The sequence below is a fragment of the Rhineura floridana genome, chromosome 6 (assembly GCF_030035675.1).
Source record: "Rhineura floridana isolate rRhiFlo1 chromosome 6, rRhiFlo1.hap2, whole genome shotgun sequence".
Taxonomy (NCBI): Eukaryota; Metazoa; Chordata; class Lepidosauria; order Squamata; family Rhineuridae; genus Rhineura; species Rhineura floridana.
In genome coordinates this window covers 105,188,820-105,216,454 of record NC_084485.1, presented here as the reverse complement: position 1 = coordinate 105,216,454, position 27,635 = coordinate 105,188,820, and the positions used below count along the sequence as shown (strand labels likewise).

General features: G+C 42.2%; 1 protein-coding gene across 5 annotated transcripts; it reads right to left on the bottom strand.

The window, feature by feature from the left end:
- Nucleotides 1-27,474, bottom strand: CTH (cystathionine gamma-lyase). 5 transcript variants are annotated; one of them, XM_061633417.1, is made up of 6 exons: nt 27,064-27,474; nt 25,939-26,091; nt 25,004-25,125; nt 23,481-23,533; nt 19,791-19,929; nt 1-510 (listed from the first exon to the last, which is right to left on the bottom strand). In XM_061633417.1, exons 2-6 carry the CDS (start codon nt 26,018-26,020, stop codon nt 370-372), a joined length of 537 nt encoding a protein of 178 aa, XP_061489401.1. In that variant the 5' UTR covers nt 26,021-26,091; nt 27,064-27,474; the 3' UTR covers nt 1-369. The 5 variants fall into 5 exon arrangements, 4 of the variants coding, with proteins under 4 accessions (XP_061489401.1, XP_061489399.1, XP_061489403.1 ...); XM_061633415.1 differs by lacking the exon at nt 1-510 and adding an exon at nt 15,712-18,174; XM_061633419.1 differs by lacking the exon at nt 1-510 and adding an exon at nt 15,712-17,241.
- Nucleotides 27,475-27,635: the final 161 nt, after the last annotated feature.

Here is a 27,635-nt window from a genome sequence, read left to right as displayed (position 1 = left end):
TTATCATACAAAGTTCATTCTCTTTTTATAGAGCTCTTGGCCAGGCCAAGCTCAGGCCAATTTCTTGCAAACAAACGAATGCAACAGTCCAAAAGAAGCATTGTGTGAGAGGTTTGTTTCTTGGGGCAAAAAAGGCATTGCTGCTTCTTTGGTTGCCCTTTATTTCTCCTGAAGACACATCCACAAAATACCACGTGAGGGTCCCAGGGACATCCTACTCCCACCATAGCCATCCATTTGGTCCTTGTTCCCTTCCGGGGCTCCATAGCAGAGTTGGAAAGGTCCCCCTTGAGATGACACTGCTACTTGGCTTCTCTTTGCCATTTCTTCTGGACAAGGCCAACAGCCAAGGAGGCCCAGCCACGGCCATCACTCCATTGGTCCTTTCCCATCAACACCCTCAGCCTTGATGTCTTGGTGCTGTGCAGAGAGTTCATTCTGGGCCACCCTGCTTGCCACTTTCAGCTGAAGCTGCTCCAAGAGGCAATGGGCCGTCTGCATCAGGCTGTGCTATTGGGGGGGGAGGGGGGAGGGAGATAGAAAGAGGAGCAAGCGAACAGATTTTATTCTTAAGTATTTTCACCCTGCCCTTCCATCCATCCATCAGGATCCCCAAGGCAGTTGAACACAGACATATTGAAACAGATCACCATCATCAAGCAATAACAAAGAACTGTAAATAATGATTAGCCGCTCCTAAAGCCCTTCAAAACAGCAAAGTCTCAGCTTGCTGCCTAAAATTCATTAGTGAAGGAGCTCTACAAGCCTCCTTTGGGAAAGAGTACTGCAGCCTGCATGCTGTCATTAAAAAGGCCCCATCTTGCACAGCCAGGCACCACATGTCAGATGGCACGGGGACCTGGAGAAGGGACTCCGAAAATGGGGAGTAATGGGGCAACTGCTGGGTGCTGCCCAGTTGGCACTAACCTGCAACAGGGTCTTCTCAGTGGCCGTTGTTTGTGTAATGCCCTCCCTAGCACGGTGCATCTGCCTCCACCATTAACTTTCAGGAGGAATTAGAAACATTCACCCAGAGACCATTCCTGGCAACCTTAAAATTACTAGCTGTGAAAGTACGCGAGTGTTTTTAAATGTTTTTAGATGCTCTTAAAGTTTTATTTATTATTGTTGTTGTTGTTGTTGTTGTTATTGGAATGTTTTACTACTTTGTTGTTTGTCCCCCTAGGCTCCTTTGGGCAGAAGGGCAGGATAGATATTTATTTTACATTGTTTTATTTTATTTTATTACATATGGCTTGGCTGGGACCACTGGTCAATCGGCACCTCACCTCCCAGAACTGTCCCCTGCCGCAGCCAAGGGACCAGAATTTCCTCCTTCCTCCCTTTTGTTCTGCATCTATTTGATTTCAAGCTTTTTGAAGAACAGCTGTGAACCACCTTGTGGGCGTTGGTAGGTAGGAACAGTAAATAAAGGAAGTGGGTAAGCAAAGCTCCCCCTTGAAGCACCAGGAATGGGGGGCTATCAGGGCACACATGTTCTTCCCAATTTGCCAGACGCTTGGCAACAATCTCAGGCATTATGCAGTGTGGCGCTTGGAGCTAAACCTGCTCAGCATTCCAGGCCTGGGCATCAAGATTTTGGAACATTAGGCTTTGATGAATGAAAAAAGTTAGCAAACGCAGAGCTCCGTATAAAATGGAAGATTTTTTGATTTTTTTTTTTAAACTCTAAGCAGATCAACGACACCTGCAGATCTGGGCTTTTTGCCATTCTTCAAATCAAGGTTCTCTGCCCACTATGCCAACATATCCTTTTCTTAAACAGATCTCCCTGTGTCCTCACAGGAAGCCCACGATTTGGTTCTTTTGAAAATTTCTTGCACATGGCAAGTAGTTAGATTTTGCCAGAAGTTTCAGGTTCAACAGAATGTGGTTGGAAAGACAAGCATTTTCAATCCAATTCTTCTCCTGCCATGGGAAGAGAAGAGGCCCAGAGTAAGGGGCAAGGGAGCAAAGAAGAGCAACTCAATACACATCTCAGGATGTTTCAAACACACATAAGAGTTAAACTCCCCAGTCACTTCCAAAAAATGTACAGAATCTGGTCTGGATGTTTTTCAAGCTACAGTGGCTGGAAAGACAGGATTCAAACAGCTCACAGCCTCCAAGCAAAGGCAGGATGTCAATTATGGCTCACTGGTACTGTGTGATAAACTCCTGGGCTGGAAGGCATCTGGCTATTACCCCAGACCCAGTGAAACAGTATAGTCCTTTGGACAAATCACTGAGCAGGACCCAGACGCCTCCACCCCATGACTCAAAGAACGGCAAACCCAAGACATTCCTACTCTCAGTGTAGACATTTACTTGCTAACTCTTCAGTTCTAAGCATAGGATCACTGAAATTAATAAGAGATAGATGAGAACTCCACTCATACCACAGGGCTTTCCAGACTCTGCTCCTCTGCTCCTGATGGTTGGAAGGGGCGGGGGTTGCAACAGGAAAGGGGAATCAGGAGTAGTTGGCAGGATTGCTTTGTGCAAGTTAAAGTGCCTTTCTATTTGTGCAAGACTTCTCTGGATTCAAGTCCATTTATTTAATATCAGGGTATAAAATCAAAGTAACCCTTTGACTTTAATATATAGCAATTCCTTCCTTCCCAGGTAGAAAAGGCACAAAAGTTTTAAAACTGCTATCTCAGGTAGTCATGGATATGGTTCACGACTACATTGCTGCATAGGTTGCACAGATGGAAGTTTACTGCAGTACTGTCTGCTAGCATTTATAGAGTTATGTTATGGTTCTATGAAATATAAAATGCACTGTACCTTACAAGCACTTCACTCACATCCAGCAGTTCAATAGTAAAAAGGTACCAGGCTTACTTTGCATTTTTAGTAGGAGAGCAGAATCTTGCCAGGTACTGCTCCTTCAGCAGCATGATTAAAATGCCTGTTCGGAGCTTCCATAACATGGTGGTTAGAAGACATGGAACCCATAGGCTACTGCCTTCTCAGAAGAAGCGTTTGAGATCTGTGATGGTACCAATGTTCATGTCATAGGTGCATAGGGAGCCAGACAACTGGTCCATCTAGTTCACTGTTGTCTACATTGACAGGCAGTGGCTCTTTGGGGTTTCAGGCAGGGGTTCCCAGACCTACCTGGAGATGCCGGGGATTGAACCTGTGATCTGCATGCAAAGCAGATGCGGTATCACTGAACTATGGCTGTTCCCCAGCGCCACACACAACACTGTTGTGTTGGTATCTGTACAACAGAAACAAGCATTTGGCAAGAGAAAGTGAATGGGGACTACATGGACAAGTAAGAATGGACTTAACACTAACAAGATCACATGGTGATTTGGCTGGGTAGCTTCAGAAAAGGGCTGTGATAGGAAACAACAGATGTAGTTTCACATCTCACTCTGAGAAGACATTGAGGTGATCTCCACAAGATGCAGCTTGTGTTTTGGATGTCCTGCTGGCAATGATAAAGTAGTAAACTACTGAACGTAAGGCTACCTATATTTGCATTCTTTATTTTTATATGAAGCATAGATGTAGCATAGTGTATCAGAACATAAAAACAATCAATGAAATCAGTGCACCATATTCAAATATGCAATATTAAAGATAGAGCAGAAAGGATGTGATCCTGTAGTCTGTGACGTTAGTAGCAAAAGCTACTGGTGTAATGTCATAGGGTCTAAGCTTCAGTAATTTAGCCTATATGCCTTCCAGGTTTAAAGAGTTCTTGCTGCTGCCATGGAAACTGAGCTGATAGGAATAAACATCCCCTATTTTGAAACCAATTTAAAAACAAAAGTATTATAAACTCTGAGTTATCTAGGTTACCTTTGCCAATTTACTGGCGAACAGAATGCTATGGTACTCAGCTATGAAATACCCCGGAAAGCACGAAATTCATTGTGCAATAAGAGATTTTACGGAGTACAGGCAAAAAGCAAGCCTCATTACTTTTGCATGCTTCAACAAGCAATTAAAATGTGATTACATTTGTATTGCTCAAAATAATATAGCATGGCAAGTTGTGGCAAGTTTGTCAGAGCAATCACTCGCTAATCTCACCTTTTGCCAGCCAATTATGAACATTTATCATATGTTCTATATATATATATATGGTATTGTACTACAACCTTCCCTATATGGTTTAACATTTAGACACTCCAAGTCTGTGGGCCAAACTAGATGTGACTTAATTGTGTTCATACAATTAACTTTCACTTATTTTAAAAATGTAAACAGTGGCAGGGAGTTCTGAGCAGCGTCGGGGTGGAGAGTGAGAGCTTTTAACTGTTCCCTCCTGTGGTGTTCCTGATGAAAATCAACCCTTTCCCCAAACTGCCCTGTTTATTATTGGTGGCATGCTTTTTTTCTTTTAACCACTTGCCATACACTGCCTTCATTTTCTCTGTAATGGTTTGTCCTGCTCTGGCTTCTAAAGCAATGGGATGTTAGTAAACTGACCCAAACCCAAACTTTCCTTCTTCTAAAGCAAGGGTGGGTAATCTCAGGTCTGGGGGCTGAACAGAACCCTCTGGGGTTCTCTATCCCTTCCCAGGCCACGCCAGTCTCCCCCAGTCACGCTGCTCACTGGCTTTGCCTCCAACCCGCAAATGTTTTTGCATGGCCGTAAGGTGTCTTTGAACTCTCATAGTGCCTCTTGCTCATCCGGATGGAGGATAGAGTGGCATGTGTGAATGTGTAGATGAACTACTGTTCAAAGGTAATAATTATTTTTATTGTTCTGCCCACTTTGCCTTTGCCCTGCCCACCACTAGCATGTGGTCCACAGAAAGTTGCCTAGCAGGCTGAAAAAAGGTCTCCTACCCCTATTCTAAAGCTTAAATGCTTGATCTCACAATGAATCTTGTAGGGCTTCTCAGAATAATTAAAGGGAAGAAGTACACTGGCATGTTGCACCCATGTGCAGATATATACCTACAGGTGCACTAGAGTCAAGACACCCTCATCACCCCTCCAAAGATTTAATTTCTAGGCCAGGGAATCAGGGCAGAAGGCTGAATGCAAAATAATTCCAGCTCATGTATGGACACACTAACAATATTTCTGAAAGGCAATCAGAATATGGCTGCATATGCACCATGCATTTGAAGCACATTTAAAGCATCCCCCCAAAGAATCCTGGGAACTGTATTTTGTTAATGATGCTGGGAACTGTAGTTCTGTGATGGGTAAGCTACAGTTCCCAGGATTCTAGGGGGCAGGGAGTGCTTTAAATATATGGTATGTATGCAGCCACTGTCTCCAAAATAGTAGTAGGGACAGTGATTTACCAGGGATGGAACCCAGAACACAGAGATAATCACAGCTCATAGAAAACAAGCACAGCTCATAGAAGTGATATTTCTGTTATCTTAAACAAGCTGTACTTTGGGACTAAACCCCATACACAATATATATTGCTTTGTTTACTTTCCATCTAAGGAAGAGTTCTGTGAAACTCAAGAATTCATACAGCACAATGTGAGTTCTGGTTGGTCCAAATAAAAGGTTCTTCTGTGGAATTGTAGAGACTGGAGCTGTGGACTGTCTTAATTGTAAAGTGTCATCTTGCAGGAAATAGGATTTTAGCAGAGGCAAACTGCAGCTATTTGTCATCCGACATGTGGAAGGCCACAGAGTCAGGCCTGAGGACTCGACAGCGGGGGTGGGAACAGCCAGCACACCTCTAATCACCTAGCGATATTGAATGCCCAGATAGGGCTAAAAAGGAAGTGGCATTCATCAGAGTGTGAATTTGTGCTCAAGAAGAGATGAAGGGAGAGGTGTTATAGAACAAGACAAAAAAATTAGTTCCTACTTTTCCCAATCTTAATCTGGACTAGTTTTTTGTTCAGATTTCATGGATAACAGAGATGAGCAATCTGGAAGCAATGTAGAAATACAGCTGAAAAAGGCAAAGAAGTCCAGAAACAGATCTAACATCTGGAACCAGGCAGGCAAAATGGCAAATGGTTTGTGGACCGGCAATGGACGGCTAATGGTTTTTGTTGAAAAGTGTTCAAAGCAGAAACACTTCCTTGTAGTAGTTGCTGCCTTGGGATTTTAAACAGCAAGGAAGGAAGGCAGAACAAAGTGGAATTTTACCTGGTTAAGCAGGAAGGCTGGAGAGTTTTGAAAGGATCAGAGAAAGCTCAGAATTATCTCTCCTTTTTCAAAATCCCTGAAAATCCCTGATATAGAACCTGTGGCAGGAGAAACCCAATGAGAGTACCCAGATGTGTGTATATATGAAAATTAGTCACCACCAGACCAGAAGAATGTTGAGTCACAGAAAAGAGGACAGATTCGGCTATCAGCAGCCATATTGCCTCAGAAGAACCTTACAGGAAATACTTTTGTCTTATAAATAGATTGATGGCTGTTCTTCTCCAAGAACAACCAAGAATATGTTTATGTTCTGTGAAACTGCCCCTAGTGCAGTATTTCACAGAACATCAGCACACTTTTCAAGATCCTTCTGTCTACCATAGAAGGGGTTCATCATCATGACGCCAAACTGTTTATCAAGACAGAGTTGCACTGAATTCTTGCCCTATGAAGTTTAACTCCAAGAGATCTCAATAAGAAAATGGTTTTCTGCCCTTTGTTGTGAATACATAGGTAGGATTTCCACCCACCTCTCTTCCTCTTTGTCTTCCATGTTTTAAACCTTTCTTTCCTATGTTTTGCTTCTTGCTTGCACAATTTTTAATATACTGCTCATTTAGGCAGTTCTGATATCTTTGACATCGAAGGGTTAGAATTATATATCTCATCATTCCATTTACATCACCTATTGAAATCCCCTCCTGTCTCATTGACAGCACCTGGCCTGACTGTATAGGCAACTGGGCTTAAATAGAAAATGGGTTACTATAGTGGTTCATGTAGTTGGTGAAAATTGTTACTTGAAATGGGTGGCATATGTCACATATATATATGTGAGATAGCTATATCTGGTTATAAGATTAATATATGAATATTCACTAATAGGCAAACAACCCTTGTGGTTTAAGAAAGTAGCTATAGCCAAAAGATATTTCTATCAAACTTTAAAAAGCAGGGAAATTGGGCAGCTATAGTGAATGCACCAGGGGAGCAGGAGACCTCCTCTCTGAGATATTGTACTGCCCTACAATTTTGTCAAAATGCAAACACAATTTGGATTGGTCTTTTACAGTCCAATCCAATTCCTGTGTAGCTTGGAAGAATTTGGTAACATGTGCCTTAGGTGAAACTGACCTGGAGGAGGGCAGGAAGTTGAGGGGGCAGGAGGAAAGGGAGGGGAAGAGATTGGGTGGGTGGGCACTGGGTAGAGGGGAAGCCCCTTTCCTTTCCAAAAGGAAAAAATTGTGAACAGTACCATTGTTTTTCAGCATGTTCCCCACCTTTTTATTCTACAGCAGGCACATATAGTTTCCACTACATAGTGTATCACCATGAAAATTTAGAGGGTTGTTAAGCAGGCATTTCTGAGTTCAGGACTATAGGTTTTGTAAGGTTTTGTTTTGAAATGAGCTTATGGGAAGCATCCGATTGGCATGGGAGGTACTTTAAATGTAACATTGTGGAATGTGAAAAATCCATGCTGGCTATAGTAATTACTGTAGAGATTTTAAAAAGTTTTTAAAGTTATACCTTGAGTCTTGCTAATATGTTTTTTTCTGCTTGGTAGTTTTCCTTATTTGTGTGTGCGTGTGTGTGTGTTTAAGATATTCTGCTTTTAATTAATTAGTGCTTGCTTCTGGTGCTTGCTTTTGTGTTGGTTAGGGGCAGATATTTGGTGATTCCCATGATTTTGAATGAACGCTTTTTAGGATATTGTTTTTATGGATATTTTTATTATGTAATTTTGTATTTTACTTCTCTTGTAAATTGCTTTGGGACTCCTTTTGATTGCATCAGGTGATAAATTATACAGCCACAAGAGTGGCTTTATAATATAGTCAGCATGGATTTTTCACATTCTGCAGTGTTAAATTGAAAATACCCCCATGCCATTCTGCTGCTTCCCACAAGCTCATTTCAAAACAAAATTTTACAAAACTTAAAGTCCTGAACTCCAGTAGTATAGTGGCAAATTCAGAAGTGCAGGGCCCCTTCCTGATAGTCACAGAACACCCCCTTCCCGCCCCTTTTTTGCTGCTGAGTTCAGAATGAGATCCCTGTTAATGCATTCTCTCACAACAACAGATGTCCCTAGGAGCCAATATGCATGAAAAGTGAAAGGGTTAACTACTAAAAAGAGTCTTCTCAGCGATCACACACTTTTTGTGCTAAGTGGCTTGTAGGATACTAGAGATATAGGGACCCTGCTGGGACCCTGCTCCCAAAAAGTTTAAGGGTCTAAAACTCCACAAGACCCCAGACGACTACACCTCTTGAAGTCATATGTGATCAATTATGTTCCCATATGGAAACATATACAAAAATACCTTTCAGCATGGACCAAACTGAAGATTTAATTCCCCAGCAGAATAACATTAGTAAAGATGATAGTGCTCCCAAAATTTCCCTATCTGGTTTATGTTTTGCCAACCCAAGTAATAAAGGGTAAGATAATTTTTTGGCAAAAGAAATTATAACAATTTATTTATACCTCAAAAAAACCCCAAGAACTGTTAAAAATCTTAGGTGTAGAGGGAGTAAGGAAGGAAGATAGGGAATCCCCAATCTATTTTTATACTATGAGGCTTATCAGATCAGATATATGTTCTCATTTCTAGACCTCAAAATAGAAAGGCACTTGGGTTCAAATGAAAAGATACCTACCTTGAATGAAATGAATGAAATGAAAAGGTACCTAAAGGGCTAGCTTATATATAGAAGAAAGTGAAAAAGAGTACAAAGCTAGTACGTACAACAATGACCTTGATATTGGCAGTATGGAAATAAGGAAAGGAGATGTTCATACCAGGAATATCACCCTTAATCTCTCTCTGTAATCATCCAAGATTTTTATAGGAAAGAGAGACCATGGAGTTAATTAGAAATGTTGTGTTTCGATTAAAGGATTTCTGTGTGAATACCAGCCCCATACCACGAGACACTTGGCATCGACAGTTGAGGGATAAAGGCATTTCTTGGTTGACATGGTATCAGTACATTTATAAGGAAAAATATATTATAGCCGAAGAAACAAGAGACTTAACTCAGGCAGAAAGGTTAATATTAAATGAAGGCAATACTGAAAAAAGTCTGGTCTCTACCATCTATAAGTTCTTACTGGGAAAAGATATGGGTAGTAACCAAACGCTTAAAGAAATGTGGGAAACTGAACTGGGTTGTCAGATTGAAAATGAGATCTGGACAGATATGTGGATGAAATTTCCATTTAAATGGAAGCCTCATCCTTCAGGTAAATGGCATTAAAAATTATCCAGAAATGGTATATGACTCCACAACACGCTTGGTACAAATTACTAAATCAGGGGGCCCTACTTGCTGTTATGGGTGTGGGGAATGAGGCTCTTTTATGTACATGTGGTGGGGATGCAATAAAAGGTAAAGGTGTCCCTGCACTTATATTGCGAGTCATTTCCGACTCTTAGGGTGACGTCTTGCGACGTTTACAAGGCAGACCGTATATATAGGGTGGGATTGCCAGTTCCTTCCCCGGCCTTTCTTTACCCCCCAGCATATGCCGGGTACTCATTTTACCGACCACAGATGGATGGAAGGCTGAGTGGACCTCGACCCCTTTTACCGGAGATTCGACTTCCTCCTTTCGTTGGAATCAAACTCCGGCCGTGAGCAGAGCTTCAACTGCATTACCGCCACTTACCACTCTGCGTCACGGAGGATGCAATACAGTAGCAAAATTTTGGTCTTTTATACATGCAGAAATCCAAAAACTAACTGGACAACAAATAAATTTCACAGCAGTCCTAGCTTTATTGAACCTTTTTATAAAGGAAAATCAGAATTTACATTATAAACAACTGATTGGATTTTTGTTGGTGGCTGCCAGATCAGTGATCACACGTTTGGAAAACTCTAGAAGGTCTCACACTGAACATATGGCGCCGAAAGGTGTGGGAAATTGTCCTGCTAGAAAAATTGACTATCAAATTAAGACTAACAAAAAGAAAAGAAGAAAAATAAAGAGGTTTTTGAGGAGGACTGGTGGCCTTTGTGAAGTACGAAAAAACTGGTCAGGTACCAACCCCCTTCAAAAGACTGTGGCTAACCTAATGCAATCTTCGGAAACTTTAACTGTATACTACAATGGGAAAATAAGAGAAATGTGGTAGGGTAGGAAAGGGAGTGATTTATTTGTGGGGGTGAATGGAGTAAGGGTTTTATTTCGGTTGTAAAGGGGATTATAGTTGTATGTAAAAATTTCTAAATAAATAAATAATAAAAAATATAGACAATCAGTTCAGTTGAAAACTCACTTTGGGAAGCTTGATTATCTGCATTGGTTTTCCATATCTTCTTGTTGTGCAGTAAAGAACATGTTTCCCAAACAGTAGATATAGATGTGTGGAGCAATGGTTGCTTGCTTTTCATCCCCATGTGTAATTGATAAAGGCCTATAAAAATATTACTGGAATGGAGAGAGTGGATAGAGATACATTTTTCATCCTATCTCCGAACACTAGAACTTGGTTCAGTCAATGAAATTGGTTGCTAGGGTCCCCACACACAAAATAATGTACTTCTTTGACAATGCATACTTAACTTATAGAATTCTCTGCCAGAAGATATGAGGATGGCCATTTGCTTAGAAGAAGCCTGCCATCTTCATCTTTAAAAAAAGGATTAGGCAAACACATAGAAGATATGTATACCAGCAGCAAGTAGCTACATGAAACTTCAATACAATGTGTGGTGTCCAACTGTCCTCCTTACTCGCTTGCTCTCTGTTGTCATCTCCTCACTCCTCAGTCCTTCCCCCATCTGCCTTCTCCCACAACAGCAGACATCCCTAGGAGCCAATCAGCATGACAAGGGTGTTAGAATGTGTTAGCTACTGAGAAGAGTCTTCTCAGTGGCTCACTCACCTCCCTTCACTCTGAATGGCTTCAATCAGCAGGAAAGGGTAAGGAAGCATGCCAGAATGTTCTTCTTAGTGGCTAACACACTCCCATTTCATGCTGATTGCTCATAGGATGCTGGAGACATAGGGACCCTGCTGGAACCCTGCTTCTAAAAAAGTAAGGGATCTAAGACCCTGAGACCCCAGACAATTACACCCCTGCTGAACTCAGAAAAGTTTGTTTAACAGCCTCTAGGTTTTCATGGCTACACAAAACACTAAGAGAAAATCAAGGGTTCAAAGTCTAAAACAAGAGGAAAAAAATCCAGACCCCTGTCAGTGGTCTCATAATTTGTTGAAATTAATTAAAAAACAGCCATGTTCACAGAGTACGTGTAATCCCATTACTGATCTTGCCCCATACTCTGACCTTCATCTTCTGCAATTTAAAAGTTTTAAAAAATGCATGGCTGATTTTTAATTAATTTAAGAAAATTAACATTGGAGTCTATTATAAGAGCAGGCATGCTCAGTAAGAATCAACTGTCAGTGTTCTAAAAGCCAGACCCACAGCTGTTTGGCTTGGCTAATCAGGGAGCCACACCCACACCAGACATTTATTCCACTTTAGACAGTAATGGCTTCCCCCAAGAATCCTGGGAAGTGTAGTTTGCGAAGGCTGAAGGGAATAGGGTGTCTCCTAGCAACCCTCAGCACCCTACACAAACTACACTTCCCAGGGTTCTTTTGGGGAAGTCATGTCTCTTTAAAGTAGAATAAATGTCTGGGGTGGATGTGGCCAGGGACAGTTTGGTTTAAATTTGGGTGGGAGACTTACTATATGTGTCTGCTGTAGAATAAAAAGGTGAGGGAAACCCTGAAAAATAATGATACTGTTAACAATGTTTTCTTTTTGGAAAGGAAAGGGGCTGTCCCTCTGCCCGGTAACCACCCACCCTGTCCCCTTCCCAGTTCCCCTGCTCCTCCCCATGCCCATCTCCCCTCTTCCTTCCTCCTTACCTCTACCCTTCCTCCCCTCCTCCCCTTCCCCCTCTACCCCAGGTCACTTTCACCCATGCTAAGCATGATTGCACAGGAGTAAATCCCACTGAACTTAATAAGCATGAAAATGATCAAACCTACCCTGCCCTGCTCCTCCCTCCTATCCTCTAACTTCTGCCCCTTCCACTCCCCCTCTCCTCTTCCCTCCCTCCCCTCCCCCACGGTTAGTTTCAACTATCCTAAACAGAACTGCATGGCAGAAAATCTCTTTGAACTCAGTAAGCATGCAAATGATCAAAGCTGCCTTTCTCCTTTCCTCTCCTTCCACATCCCCTCCTTCTCCCCTCCCCCTCCTCTTTCTTCTTCCTCCTCCCTCTTCCTTCTCCTGCCCTCTCACTCCAGCCCTCCCTCTCTCCCTGGTCAGTTTCACCTATCCTAAGCTTCACTGCATGACAGTAAAATCCATGGAAGCATGGAAATGATCAAACCTGCCCTTCTTCTCCCGCCTGCTCCCCTCCCTCCTCCCCCTCTGCCCTCCCTTCACCTCCCTCCTCCTCCATGATCAGTTTCACCTATCCTAAGCGTGATGGCAGGGGAGTAAATCATATTGAAGTCAATAAGCATGCAGATGATCAATCCATTGTCAGTAAACTTGCACAGGATCCCATTACCTCCCAGATTAAAAAGCAGAGAAATTCACTAATAGGTAAAAAAAACCCTTGTGGTTTAAGAATGTACCTATAGCCAATAGATATTTCTATCAAACATTAAAAAGCAGGGAAATTGGACAGCTATAGTGAATGCAGCAGGGGAGCAAGAGACCTGACCTCTCTGAGATGTTGTGTTGCTCTACAAATTTGTAAAAATGCAAACACACTTTGGGTTGGTCTTTCACAGTCCAATCCACTTCCTGTGTAGATTGGAAGGATTTGGTAACATGTGCCTCCGAGCATATGGTGAGTGGTGGCAACACCTGCAAGCAGGACTGCATCTCCAAAGATGGAGAATTACTTTTTTGTATGTTTGTTGGTGTTCTTACTTTGCTTCTTTTGTGTGTTACTGTTTCTACAGAGAATCTAACCTATAAAATTATATTTCTCTCATTTTTCATCCTAGAAATCTGTGTCAAATTTATTTTTATTAATTTCAAAGCTTTTTGGGGTTCAATGTCATATGATGGTGAAGATAGCTTTTTGTGTTTCAAACTGAAGGTTATATTAAATTTCTATTTTGGGTCCATTAGCAGTTGAATCTGAAAATGCAGCTTTGATGTAAAATTAAATTACAACATGTTGCTACTTAAGCAATGAATCTAGCTACTGGAAAAAAGCAAACTTGGCCTGCTGAAGATGCATATGTTCAGCTTGCTATGCTTAAACCACTTCACTTAAAGAAGGGTGGGCATGGTCAATTAAAAACAGAGCACACCTGGAAATATGCTAGAATATATTTCACCTCCCAGTTTTATCTTGTGCCAGCTGAGACACTCCACATGTCCACTGGAGACTATTCTGCAGAATAGTCAGTACCATTATTCCACAATTGTTTTTGGAGTTTTTTTAGTGTAAATTTTGCAAAGTGTTGTTGTACTTCACATATTCACAGAAAAAGAAGCAAAAGAAACTACCATAGGGAACTTCACTAAAAGTGCCAAGTAAATCAAATACGTTTAAAGTGACTATCTGAACTATATTGTCTTAATATTGTTGCTTCCTCCCTGTTAAAACAAGATCAGCGCAGCACATGTCTTGTTTCTGTTAATTGGGCTGATTGCAGGTATTGCCACCATTAACCATATGCCTGAGTATGCATGTTATCAAATGCTTCCAAGCTACACAGGAAGTGGATTGGACTGTGAAAGGACAACCCAAATTGTGTTTGCATTTTGACAAATTTGTAGGGCAGTACAATATCTCAGAGGTCAGGTCTCCTGCTCCCCTGGTGCATTCACTATAGGTGCCCCATTTTCCTGCTTTTTAAAGTTTGATAGAAATATCTGTTGGCTATAGGTACATTCTTAAACTGCAAGGTTTTTTGCCTATTTGTGAATAAACCTAACTAAGCTAAACAAACCCTTTCTAATGTCCTTCAAGGATTACTCCTAAATGGGTTAGTTTCCTCCTCATTCCTATTCCCTACATCTGGAGAGCCACAGTTCCCCATCCTGGCCCTCCTCCAAAATATAATTTCCCCAACTAATATAGAAGACACAGTCCTAGTCCTCTAAAGTGGAGTATTTAAGTCTTGGTGCACTGGAGGCTGGTCCATTTGTGTGAATGAGGCACTGCTCCACCAACCTCAGTCTGCACTCAACCAGCCCGCACGTGCCTGCCTTTTCTTACAAGTAGCCTAAAAGGTTGCATTGCCTGTCAGCTTCCTTCTCCTCAGCCTCGGTGTTGCCCCTCTAAGGACTCAGCAGGGAGCAGAATGGGAACAAAGCTAGAATTAGTTGACTCTGCCTATGATTGTGCTTGTCATAGGCTCTGGATCCACCTACTGCTGGCCTGCCTGCCTTCTGCCCTACCAATCCCAATGGCACCATCCACCACTAGACAAGGCAGCAGGCCAAAAGCTGAAATTAATGACATTCTTCCCCTTTTCTCTGTTTTTCAGTGCTCTTTTTCTAGGTGATATGGAACAGCTTAGCAGGATTTGGTGTCATTAGGGAGAGATAAAAGATCCCACTGTCATTTTAGCAAGTAGTGTGTATAATTCTAAAATTAATGGTTTGGTTTATACACCTCTCAGTTCTGCTGTAAAGCAGTTTTGTGTTTGGCAAGCCCTCCACACAAGATGTAATAAAATCTTGTAGGAAATATAAATTCATGTTTGTGAATTATCAGCTTGCTGTGTTTTGAATGGAAAAACATCACACAAATGCCTGCATGCCATATTGCCAAAGATGAGTAGTATTATCCAACCTCCCTTGGAAGTACACAGATAAAAATGCTATCCCAATCACTTGTGAATACTTGATGATTTTGAGTTGTCTTCAAGCTGCAAGATGAATCTGATTTGTGAGGAGTAACATACTGCACCAACTATCTAGGTACAACTAAAAGCTATTAGCTCAGCTTTCTTAGAAAGAGTAAAAAAAGGTAAAGGTGTCCCTGCACTTATAGTGCAAGTTGTTTCCGACTCTTAGGGTGACGTCTTGCGACATTTACAAGGCAGACCGTATATATGGGGTGGGATTGCCAGTTCCTTCCCCGGCCTTTCTTTTCCCCCCAGCATATGCCGGGTACTCATTTTACCGACCACGGATGGATGGAAGGCAGAGTTGACCTCGACCTCCTTTCGTTGGAATCGAACTCCGGCTGTGAGCAGAGCTTCGGCTGCATTACCGCCGCTTACCACTCTGCGCCACGGAGGATCTTTTAGAAAGAGTATCTATAGGATATTTTTGTGGTTTGATCCTTGCAGCATAAAAATGCAAACATAGGAAGTTTCCATGGGAAAAACAGATGTGTATGTGTTCCCAGGAACATCTTTGCACTGGTGGACCAACCACCTGTTGGTGGATGACTCCAAAACATTATCCCACAGACCTCAAATATTACTTAATAACTGGCCCCATATCACCTTTGATACTATCGAACGACAGTAAAAGGAACTAGGGCATACAAAGGAAACAGCTCACACATCAGATTGTCCATAGGACAAATCTTAGGTTTAGTTAAAACATTCACATGCTACAGGTAAGATCAGTTGCATTTGTTTATTTAGTATCATTTATGTACATGGCACTTAAAAAATAAACAGGTCTCTACCCCAAGGGGCTTACAATCTATAACAGACACAGAGAAACAACAGAGGAAGGAGGAAACAGAGGCAAGGGAAGAATATGTGATTATTTCAGTTACACATACTTTGTCTTGCATACAATAAAAAGACTAGGGTGATGAGGAAGCAGCAATTCCAGGAAAAACAAGATAAGGGGACGAGGGAGGAAATGAGACTATGAAAAGGGATGAAAACAGGAGAGAGAGGGCAGGTGAGTGCCATAATGTTCAAAACAGGAGAACAGGGCAGAATCAGGTGTTCAAACAGGACATAAGCAGGCTCTTCAGGAGCCTCTGGCAGTTGCAGGAGTTCTCAAGGTAGGGTGGGGGGCACAGATCAGATCACAGAAGTGCCAAGTTGGAAGTTAGCTTGAAGGTAACCTTAGTCCAACCCCCTCCCCCCTGATGCAGGACCAGCATCCCTATCGACAGTTCTCCAGCCTCTTCTTAAGTACCTCAAGCAAACGAGAGTCCATCATCTCCCAAGGCAGTCTGTTCCACAGTTGAACATTAGGAAGTTTCTCCTAATGTTCAGCTAAAAATCTGCTTCCCTGTCATTTCCACCCACTGGTTTTAGGCATGTCCTCTGAAGCAATAGTGAACAAGTCTGTTCCATCTTCTGCATGAGCAAGGGAACTCCTCAGTGCATGCCTCCTTTCTTCCATGTGTCCCCAGCCCCAACATGAATTTGTTTCTATGAGAGTTCCAAGATACTTTACTTTGGGTGGGGCTGGTTGTATTTTTACTCTCTTGAGTTACCAGCAGAATGATTGGTGTTAATCATGTTCCAATACTTGTTTCATTTATAGTGCAGCCCTATACATATCTGCTTAGAAGCTAGCCCCACTGAGTTCAATTGGACTTACTTCATGAGTAGAGGATTGCAGCCTTATTCTGTTATTCACTTTAGCTGAATTATGGGGGGTGGGGGGGAGAGTGGTCAGTTCTAGGCTGACAATATAGCAGCATTGGCCTGATTTTCAATTTTAATACTTGATTCTACATACCTAGAATCATCAACAAGAAATGTAAAAAGATGACTAAATATATATATTAACAGATAATTTAAAACAGAAACCAAAACAAATTCAAGACTTTTTTTAATAAATGCAATGCGTGGGGTGCCATGCAATTGATTTTACTTCATTTTCCAACAGTGCACAGGGAAGAAATAGTAGATTCAGAAACCAATCTAAAACCACCTTTTGCATTAGCACCAGTCTTTTTGTGAGTCATCATTTTAACAATAAATCAGCAGCATGTATAACAGTGACAAGAAGGAACCAAGTATACTGGCATATAGCAATATCCTTTCAAAATGGTCCATTGGCGTCACCTGAAGGGTGATTTTCACAGGTAGCCTGCCATCACTTTGGGTTATACTGCCATCTAGCATCCGAAGGCAAGAATGCACTGTAGTCAAAACCTGGGGCATCCAGCCCCTCCCACTCCAGTTTCATTCGCAACGAGTCCGAAGTGGCACATCTGAAAGGAACAAAAGGCCCACAGGCCCAGCGGCAAGGAAAATAGAGACAATGTCCCTAGTAACAACAGAGAGCCACATACAGAGCAACAGAATCATAAAGGTTTTGACATAACTAAACAGTGCAGAATAGAAAAGCCCACAATAACCAAAAAATATAAAAGGTGTAACAGAACATCCAGATCTCCTCCAACAGGGAGGGCCATGATGGCAGTCTACCTGTGAAAATCACCCTTCAGGTGAGGCCAATGGACCATTTTCCACAGGTAGCCTGCCATCACTTTGGGATGCACCAAACCAGCCCCCCATTAGGGAGGGACCACCAACTGATTACTTAACATAAAGGACATGTTGCAGGACACGCCTCCCGAAGGAGGCATCAGTAGAAGAGTAATGGTCAATCTTATAATGCTTCACAAAAGAGTTTGGGGTAGACCAAACCGCAGCTCTGCAAATATCTGCAATGGGCGCATTGGTTGCGAAGGCAGCCGAAGTGGCTGCTGATCTGGTGGAGTGGGCCGTGATGTTAGTTGGCACAGGGAGATTAAGGGACTCACAAGCCAGAGCAATACAAACCCGCAACCAACAGGACAATGTGGATTAGGAAACCCTTTTTCCCAAGGTTCTAGGGTGAAAGGATACGAATAATGACTCAGAGAGCCTGATATCGTGGGTTCGAGAGAGGTAGAGTTTGAGAGCTCTGCGAACATCTAGTGAATGCCAGGCCTTCTCTAATGGATGGACTGGCCTCAGACAGAACGACGGAAGGACAATGGCCTGGTTACAATGAAACGGTGAGTCAACTTTGGGACAGAAGGATGGGTCTGGCCACAACACCCCGGAGTCCTTATGAAAGATGCAGAGATGGCGTGCCAATGACAAAGCTCCAGCTCTGAGACTCTTCTCGCCGACGTTATAGCAACCAGGAACAGGACCTTGAAGGACAACCGTTGAAGGGGGACAGACGCAAGAGGTTCAAATGGAATCAGCATATTGATGACATTGTACTCCAAATCTCCTGATGACTTCTCCCAGCAGTTTCATATAAACATTAAAAGAGCATGAGAGAGAGAACGGAACCTTGCGGTACCCCATAGGCCAACGGCCAGGAGGTTGAGCAGTAGTCTCCCAGCACCACTTTCTGGGTCCTGTCTGTCATGTAGGACTGGAGCCACCATAAAACAGTGCCTCCCAATCCCATCCCAGCTAGACAGTCCAGAAGGATACCATGGTTGATCGTATCGAAGGCCGCTGAGAGGTCCAGCAGCACCAACAGGGATGCACTCCCCGTCTGATGCCTGGCGTAGGTCATCAAGCAAGGCGAGCAAGGCAGTCTTTGTCCCATGACCAGGCCTGAAGCCTGATTGAAAAGGTTCTAGATAGTCCGATTCATCCAGGAAAACTTGGAGCTGAGCAGCCACTACCCTCTCAATCACCTTGCCCAGAAAGGGGAGATTAGAGACTGGGCAGAAGTTGTTAGGATCTGCAGGGTCTAACGAAGGCTTTTTTTAACAAAGGTCTTAACACAGCCTCCTTCAACAATGTTGGCATAGAACCTTCTCTTAGGGAGATGTTAATTAAATATGCCAACCACTTAGCCACTCCCCCTCTGGCAGATTTGATTAACCAGGATGGACAAGGGTCAAGGGAACAAGTAGTGGCCCTCGATTCTCCCAGAATCCTGTCCAGATCCTCAGGCTTTACAAGCTGAAAAGTATCCATAGAAAAAGGACAAGAGGAAGCTTCGGGGACATCTGGCACAACTGTAGTTAATGAGGAGTCCAAGTCAGTCTGAATGCGAGCAATTTTATCTGCAAAGTGCCTCGCAAACATGTCACAGCGAGCAACTGAGGGCTCAGAGTCTAATGTAGGGCCAGAGCCCAAAAGACTCCGGACCACCCGGAAAAACATTGCCGGACGACACAATGTTGGGAAACCTTTGGCCCTCCAGATGTTTGTGAACATTTCCCATCAACCACAGCCAGCATGACCAATCGTCAGGGCTGATGGGAGTTGTCCAACATCTGGAGGATCAAAGTTTCCTCAGTAAAGAATGATTTTTTTAGAATTATTATTTATTAAATGTCTATGCTGCCTTTCAAGAAGGGGGAAGATTTGTAGCTCGGTGGTAGGGTACATGCTTTACATGCCAAAGGTCCCAGATTCAATCCTAGGCAACTCCAGTTAGCATTCCCCTGCCTGCAGCTGAACCACCACACTTGTATTGTCAGACCACTTTGGAAAAGGTGATGTGGTGTTTCCTGCATAATTTGCAAACTTCTATATGAATACAACTTCCACCTGTAATTTGAAGCTGGCAGCCAGAACTGAAATATTGGGGCTTATCTCACGTTAAGATTCTGCAAAATCAAACCCCAAAAACATATTTTGCAGAGCAATTGTGTTTTGCCAACTTATCTGACAAACTGAAATGTAGGATTCATCAAAAGTGCTATGAATTTCTGAAGCTGTGGGAACTAAAAAGACAAAAGCAAAAAAACTCCCCACCATTTCCCGTAACTGGAGCCACTTACACTATGGAGCTACTTACCGCTGCCTTCAAAGCTTGGTCCAGATCTTCTAGTAAGTCTTCCGAGTCTTCTAAACCAATAGACAAGCGAATGAACATATCAGAGATTCCAAGGGCTTCTCTGTCTGCCTTTGGGACTGAGGCATGAGTCATGATGGCACTAAACGAGAACAGTTAGTCCATCATTCCAGATGTAACAGTTTAAATAAAAATAGTTGCACGTAGACAGCAGAAAGGCAAACTCATGCTCTACAGTTATCAAACCACTGGCAAAATGCCAATGCATTCCCTTTAAGAGGCAGAACTCTGAACCTAGTAAAGCATGAGCTAAGATCATGTGAGGCTGTTGCCTCAAATCCATGCTACGTTCTCAGAGGTAGTGACAGTGACACTGTCATGAAGGTGGTGGGACTGCTCTTCTAGTAGCAAGCAATTTCTGGACCGCAGCCAAACCTGAGAACCTTTGAACTGGCACACTGCATGTAGAAGCAAACACATAGGCTGGCTGAAAAAAAGTTACAGGAGACAGAGGAATGCGATAGGCACAATATGAGAATAGAGCTTTCAGCAGATGAGCCCAAGCTTGCAATTGCAATTTTTAGACCTGAATATCAGCTAGTCAAGATATTCACACAGCTTTCAGTCTGCTCTTCAGGCAAGCTGTCTGCCTTTTTAAAAAAATGTTTTGGAGCCCCACATACACATTTCTCCATTTGTTTGCCTTGGTTTTTTTTTTTAATCTAGTCTGTGGATTGGCAACACTTTTCTTGGCAGTTTTCTTGACAACATGTGGGGGGGGAGCAGCCAATCAACACCATACATGGCAACCTTCTGCTTTAAACTTGCAGAAGCAAGTTTATTTCTTCTGATAGAAAGATCTTATTTATCAAAGCAGCTTTTTCCAGACCTCAACCCTGGACAGGAAAAGTTACATTTTGACAGAATGCAGTGATAGTGCTTCCAACACACAACTTCTTCACTCCTGCTGAGACCCTGTAAGTGTATCTGTCAGCAAACTCTGCCTAATCTTGTCAAGGCTTCAATAAAGAGGTGGAATTCTTCATTGATCCATTATGTGGCATCCCATTGGCCTTTGTGGTGGTCTAGAAACACCCAGAAACAAATGGATTTCCTTGATAAATGATATGCCATGCTGAGGGTTTCTCATCTAGTTTTGTCCGGCATGCAATACTACGAATTTTTTAAAAGGGTATACTCCACTTTTTACCACATCTAGGCCTTAAAAACATACAATATAACACAATTATATCAGCATGCTGTTCCGTTTCTCTATAGCATCTGAACCAGGAGAAGCTGTGCAAGCCTTGGACCTGCGCCTGGATACAGTAGTGGACTGGATGGTGGACCAATAAACTGTGGATAGGTGGTTCCCATGTCTGGAAGAGAGTCCATTTGCCTGCTCTGGATGGGATTTTACTCCATCTAAAAGGAGCTGGTAAACAGCTTGGGGGTATTCCTGGATACATCTTTGTTATTAAGGCCCAATGGAGCTTGGGGGCTAGGAGTGCCTTTTACTAGCTTCATCCGGTGTGCCAGCTACTGCCTTAGCTGGAGCAGAATAATCTGGCCATTGTAGTCCATGCAATGGTAACTCCCAGACTAGATTACTGCTTTGTGCTGTATGTGGGGCTGCCACAGGGCCTGGTCCTGAAGCTCCAGCTAGTACAGAACAAAGCAGCTAGACTGCTGATGGGGGCAGATAGCCAATAGCATGTAACATCTTTGCTAAAACATCTGCATTGCCTGCTCATATGCTACCAGGGCAGGCTCAATGTTCTTCTATCCATATACAAAGCCCTGCACAACTGGGGTCCAGGTACCGTAAGGACCACCTGACTTTTTATATCCTAGCTCAATCACTGAGATCATCTGGAGGAGCCCTGTTAGTTGTCTCTTGTGTCACAGAGGCTCGACTGGCCTCCACTAGAAGTCAGGCTTTTATTGTGGCCAGTCCCAGGTTATGGAACCCTCTTTCAGCAAAGATGAGTAGGCAACCTGACTTTTGATTTTCAGGTGCTTTTTGAAGACCTTTTTATGTAGACAGTCCTGTGAACTGTTTAAATTTCAATTGTGATCTTTTACTGTTTTTATGGCATTTTATATGTTATTGTATATATTGTTGTATGTTGCCATATTATATTGTATGAATTGGGGGTATACACACAATTTTATAATGAATGAATGAATGAATGAACCATCAACAGTGGCAGCAGAACCTGGAGCAGCTCAATTTAGCAGTATTCTATCTAATTTGTTCCACAGGGAACACAGGTTTTATCAACCAGACGGTTCAATATGGCCACTGAATATATAACTTCCAGGAAAAAGATTGTTCTCACCATCCTGGATAATTTTCCTTGCTATAACCTTTCCTCTGAGACAGACAAATGCTAGTCTCAAACTCCTCTAATTTGAAAGTTGGATCTTTAAGTTCAGAAGTAGTGAAATATTGATGTGGCATTTCCAATCTGTCCTATATCTATCTTTATACATACTATATTATAGAGTTATTCACTGTACTTTGTTGGTGCAGCTGAGTTTCCTGTACCAAGCATGCCCTCCTCTGTACATAGTTTAAAACAGCAGATTGCCGATTCATTATTTGAGAGCACATTGATTAAAGCACCTCTACACACCATATTATCGTGAAATATAAACACTAAAACTGTTCACGCCAAGAAGATTTTTAAAAATATATTACTGGTTATGGGATAGATATAAAATAGTGCTATGCCAAAATTTATCTCCATTAAGAGTAGTGACAGATGCCTTGAAACTGGATACTAATAAAGTTAAAATATGGAAAGAAAAATAGTTTTCCCTGATATAAAGATCTTATTTTTTTTAGTAAAAGATTATCATCCTTGTAGGTGAAAGAAAGATTAAATAGTAAGAATCCTTGCTGGTCTGAGTATTTTTAAATGAGAACATTTACTAGCAGTATATTTTAGAGATGATACATGACTTCAGTAAAAATAAGATTAAACAAAAATTATTCATCCACCTGTTGGAAGTGTACAAAAAATAGAAAGGAGACTACTAACACCTATAATGGGAATGCATACTGGCCAAAAGATACTGGGGGAAAATAATTAATGAAAGAAAGGATTTAGGGCTATAAAATTCAATATGACCTGATGTTTTTTCTTTTGAACTATACTGACGGATCAGCCCATCGGACAGATAACTGTATAACTTACTAAGGCTGCAGTCCAACACACACTTACCAATGGAGCTTACTTCTGAGTAGATATGTACTGGATTGCACTGTAGTTCTTTACTACAGCAAAACATTGGAGGTCTCATAACCTACCTTCATTAGATGTGCAGAACTATCACTTGCAAGAAAACAATCATTCAGTGTGGCAGAACCTACACTTTGGAACTCCCTACCCAATGATATTAGGCAGACCCTTCACTGTATTGTTTTCAGCACCTGATAAAATAGACCATCTACTGTAAACTGCTTACAGGTCTTCTAGTAAGTGGTATATACATTTTATCAAATAAATGAAAGGGTGGTGGGACAAAGTGTGGTATTTGGCCATGATGATCAATTACCATCAGAATATTTTGTATTTCATGTATAATGTATTTCATGCTTGTTAGTCTGTACTACTTGTATTAAGTATTAGACAGATTTTAGAAAATAATTTATCCCAACAGAGATGTCAGATGAACTTCGCTTACGGATGCTCTGCCAGGCTCTCATATCCTCCCAGACTTTCAGCCAAGGCAAAAAGCTGAAGAAAAGAATACCAAGTATTATATTTCTGCATTCATCCATCCAAGTTTTTATTTGAAAACATGTAACTTAATTCCTTGATCCCCTTAACCACTGGCAAAGTCCAGAGTGTGCTTGCCTTCAGCTCTCTAGTCCCAGGACAACTGGCAGTTGGAGCTGAATGTTCTTTTCGGCAGGGGGCAGGGAGAAACAAACTCCCTACAGCTGCTCCTTCCCTGGTCAACAGATGGGGACAGGTTGTTCTCCGCCTTGCTATGATGTTCTTCCTAGGAGGTAAGGTATGTAGCTTCCTAGTGACCTTGATCCCCTGGCCAATGGCAGAGGCCAGTGTGCTTTCCCTTCTGCATGACAGGGAGAATTTTTGGCAAAGTATGGCTTCTCCTACCAGACTGTACTGGGTGGGTGGGGAGAACTATACCTGCCGGGGCTGTCCAACACTATTGCTCTATCTTCACTGGTAGAATGTCTGCAGTGGTAGAACAGAAGGCCACTGTATCCAACACCCCTGCTCTATTAAATCCTGTGGACCCTTGAGCTCCCAGGGTTCCAAGGAGGCCAGCACAACCCCACACCTGTTGGTTAATGGTAAATACAAAAGCAGCCTTTACCAATTTTTGCCCACCAGATGTTTGGACTACAACTCCCATCGGCTCCAACCAGTACCATGCTATCCCTAGCTTGGGGCCCTGATTTGGACCCCCAAACAATTTTTTCTGCCCCACCCCAGCCACCAATGATTCTGGCAGCAGTGGCAAAGAAAAAGAAAAAATAGGTTTTTCTAATTTCTCTAAAAACTAGGTACAAATTAGGTCCAAAATGACCTAATCTGCTGGTCATCAGATTGGTCATTTAATAAGCAAAGAGGGGGAACTCCCCCCTTCTCAGATGATCAGCTGATGGTGGGGCTGTTGCCAACCTTTGATGAAACAAAAGCATGCCTGCTATGCCGAGACAAACTATACACTGCTAGCATTCAGTCAACAAAAATTACTATACAGCAATATTGAAGAGTGCATACCTTTCCAATGATACATGCTGATGAGGCAATGATTCGACAAGCATCTTCTGAAGTCAAAACACTAATGTCAGGAATTTTAAAACATCATGCCAGTGTCACGTAAGCAAAAGCTCCCTTGTTTTCAAAATTCCATTTATAATTGTGGAGAGAGATGGAAAAGCAGCTGGTACAGGGATGGCATGACATGACTCAACTTGTTAGGCAAGCAGCAGCAGCTTGAATCAGCACATTAATTCTAAGACACCCTTTTCCTTCCCTCTCATTAGTGCCACCTCCCATAATTAAGTTGGTAATTTACATTTTCGGACTTCCCACATACAGTATAAACTTCATCATGCATTCCACAGGGAGAGAGGCATCTTCCTAAGTCTTTCACAGTGTCCAAATCCTGACTAGGTCACAAGGGGATGTGGTGTTTTTTCAAAAGTAGTGCCTATTCAGATGTTTTACCTTTAAGTTTTTGAGAAATTTGGAAGCATGTTCAAAGTTTCCTTTGATGTAAAAGGAGATCATTCCTGGGCAGCCAGTGCACTGCCGTTTCATCAGCTCATATTGTGGGTGAGATGGCAATCCTAAAATGAGTCAAGCATTATATAAATTACCTGATTTATATTATTACTTTTAAATACACACATACTATAAAGTTGCTAGTCAGGTACATAAATGGAGTGGGTATTCATTGCCATCAGGAAAGTCCCGATTAATGCTGTGGTTCAAAGCAAGCAAGTTTTGAAATATTGTTCGACAGAAATAAAAATAAGAATTCTGTTCACAAAAGTGACATAAACTGTGTTGTATGAGACCCCATCACACGTTATATGTAAGTAAGGTTCACGTATATAAGGTAGAGCAAGATCACACCTCTGGTGCAGATTCTGATATCGCACCCCCTGCTGAGTCTGACCCTCTGCCACCTACCACCCCTTTGCAGGCATCCTCACTGAAGGCAACAATGCTGCCCCAGTGACTGCACTAGCAGGGAGCACAACATCACAGACTTGCCAGTGGTACAGTCCATCTTCTACATATGAAAACCGTACACAAGTATAATGCAGGAGAAGGCTAGAATTTAATGCCTGGGAACCATGGTGGAACCACATAAAGACGTGTGTGCGCGTATATGCGTGAGAAAGGTATATATGCATATATTTATGTACCATGGCAGTAAAATTCAAAGAATAAATTGTGCATTGGGTGCATATGGAAGAAGACATTTGCAAGCACCTGTTGCTCCCACCCTTAATCAGCCATTTGAGTCTCCAACATGCTTGGGTTGGAAGAATCCACTTATCCATGCAACTTGTTTTGTTTTTCCCCAGCTACAGCCAGTGGCATTTTTTGCAAGGACACTATAGCAGCTGCCAGGTTCTGCAAAACCAACTTACCAGGAAAGATAACTTTTTCAACTCTTGGATCTGACTCAAGGTATCGGGCAACAGTCAGTGCATTGTGGAAATGTTGTTTCATGCGGATTGGCAGTGTCTTTAAACCTCAATTGCAAAGGTAGCAGTCCAAAGGAGATAGAACTGCTCCAAGTGCTGCAAAAGAAAAACACAGAAATAACTCTCTTTGCTAACGGCCTTATTGCTGAACAAGCTCTTTAACCCCACTGGTCAAAATACAAGGAGAAACTCAGCAAGACAGTTCTGCAGGCATATATATATTTGCATCCTTCATTTCCTCTCAAAGGAGCCCACATTCAGAATAGAATACCAAACCTTAGCAGATTTAATCCAAAAATTAAAATGTAGCATTCTGGTGGCATTGCAGCTATGAGAGATTCTGAAGTGTTCGAAGTCTCAGCATGCAAAAGAAGGACAGAAGATATGCGTATTTTGATTGGTGGGTGTAGGTTTAGAATTTTCAGTTACAGAGTGTGACTGGCTGAGGGTGGACTAGAGGAGGCAGAAGAAGTATATATATGGCTGGGTGCTGATCAGTTGGAGTTGTTGATGTTTGGTGTCCATGGAGTCAGGAAGAAAAAGAAAAAGGCAGCAGAGGAAGAGAATCAGGGAAGAAGAAGGAAGGCCTGAGAGGCAGGTGGGGTGGCTTGGTGGGAGAAGACTTGCTGGCGATAGCTGAATCACTTGGCTTAGGATGAAGAGACAAGGGAAGAACTGGCTTGCAATACTGAAGGGAAAAGTGAGAAGGAGCTTGGAATGTTGGCCTCTGGTGACTGGTAGGAGTACCAGAGGGAATATTTCCAGGGCTGTATAGCAAGACAAACATGCACTTCAATAGGTCAGTAAAGGGTCGGAAAAAAGGCTTCCGGACTCAGTTACAGTGTTGGTGAGGCTCAACTGGGTTGGAGAGAATAAAAGGGCAATTTGGTTAAAGGTAACTAAATGCTTCCTTAAAGCTGTGTTAGTACTATATTAATAGCTGAATATAAGCCATTGGTATTTAAAGTAACAGTAACAAGGCAACAAAGTGTATACCTATATACAGTGCTATTTTAACATAAGCAGATAAGCTTGTGCAACTAATAATCTTGAAATAAGCATAAATACCTTTGATAAGTAGAATATCTGTGTACCCCACAATTACCGGGTTGTTGAGTTCAGACAGAAATAAGTGAGACTTAATGGAGGCAATGGAACACTGGCTTAGGAGAACCAGCAGAGTGAAAATTGTATTTTGTTATTATAGAGTTAGTAAGTAAATGCCCTCCATAAGGGCCAAAACAGAAACAACACAGATACCCTTTACCATACTTAGATTTTCTGCCCCAGCAGGGCTAATAACAGCTTTGAGGAAGGAGGATTTAGACTGGGAAAATGGCAGAGAGGGAAGGGTGAATACACTCGGCACAAACGCTCTGCTCAAAAATTGGACCTGCATGCAACTGCTTTGAGGTTAAAGAAAAAGAAATTAACTGGCCAGAGATTTATTCACAGGTCTCCCACACCACATTTGTCTTGGCCCCGAGGAACCTTTTATCAGCTGCTACTGATTTTTAGATTACAGCTTCTTCTTTGATGTCCTCCACTTCCTGCTCCTCATGTAGAGCAGCATTAACTAGCTTGGGGGTAAAGAGGTACTTTTTAAAGAATAGACAACAGTCCTAACTTGCCATGGGAAC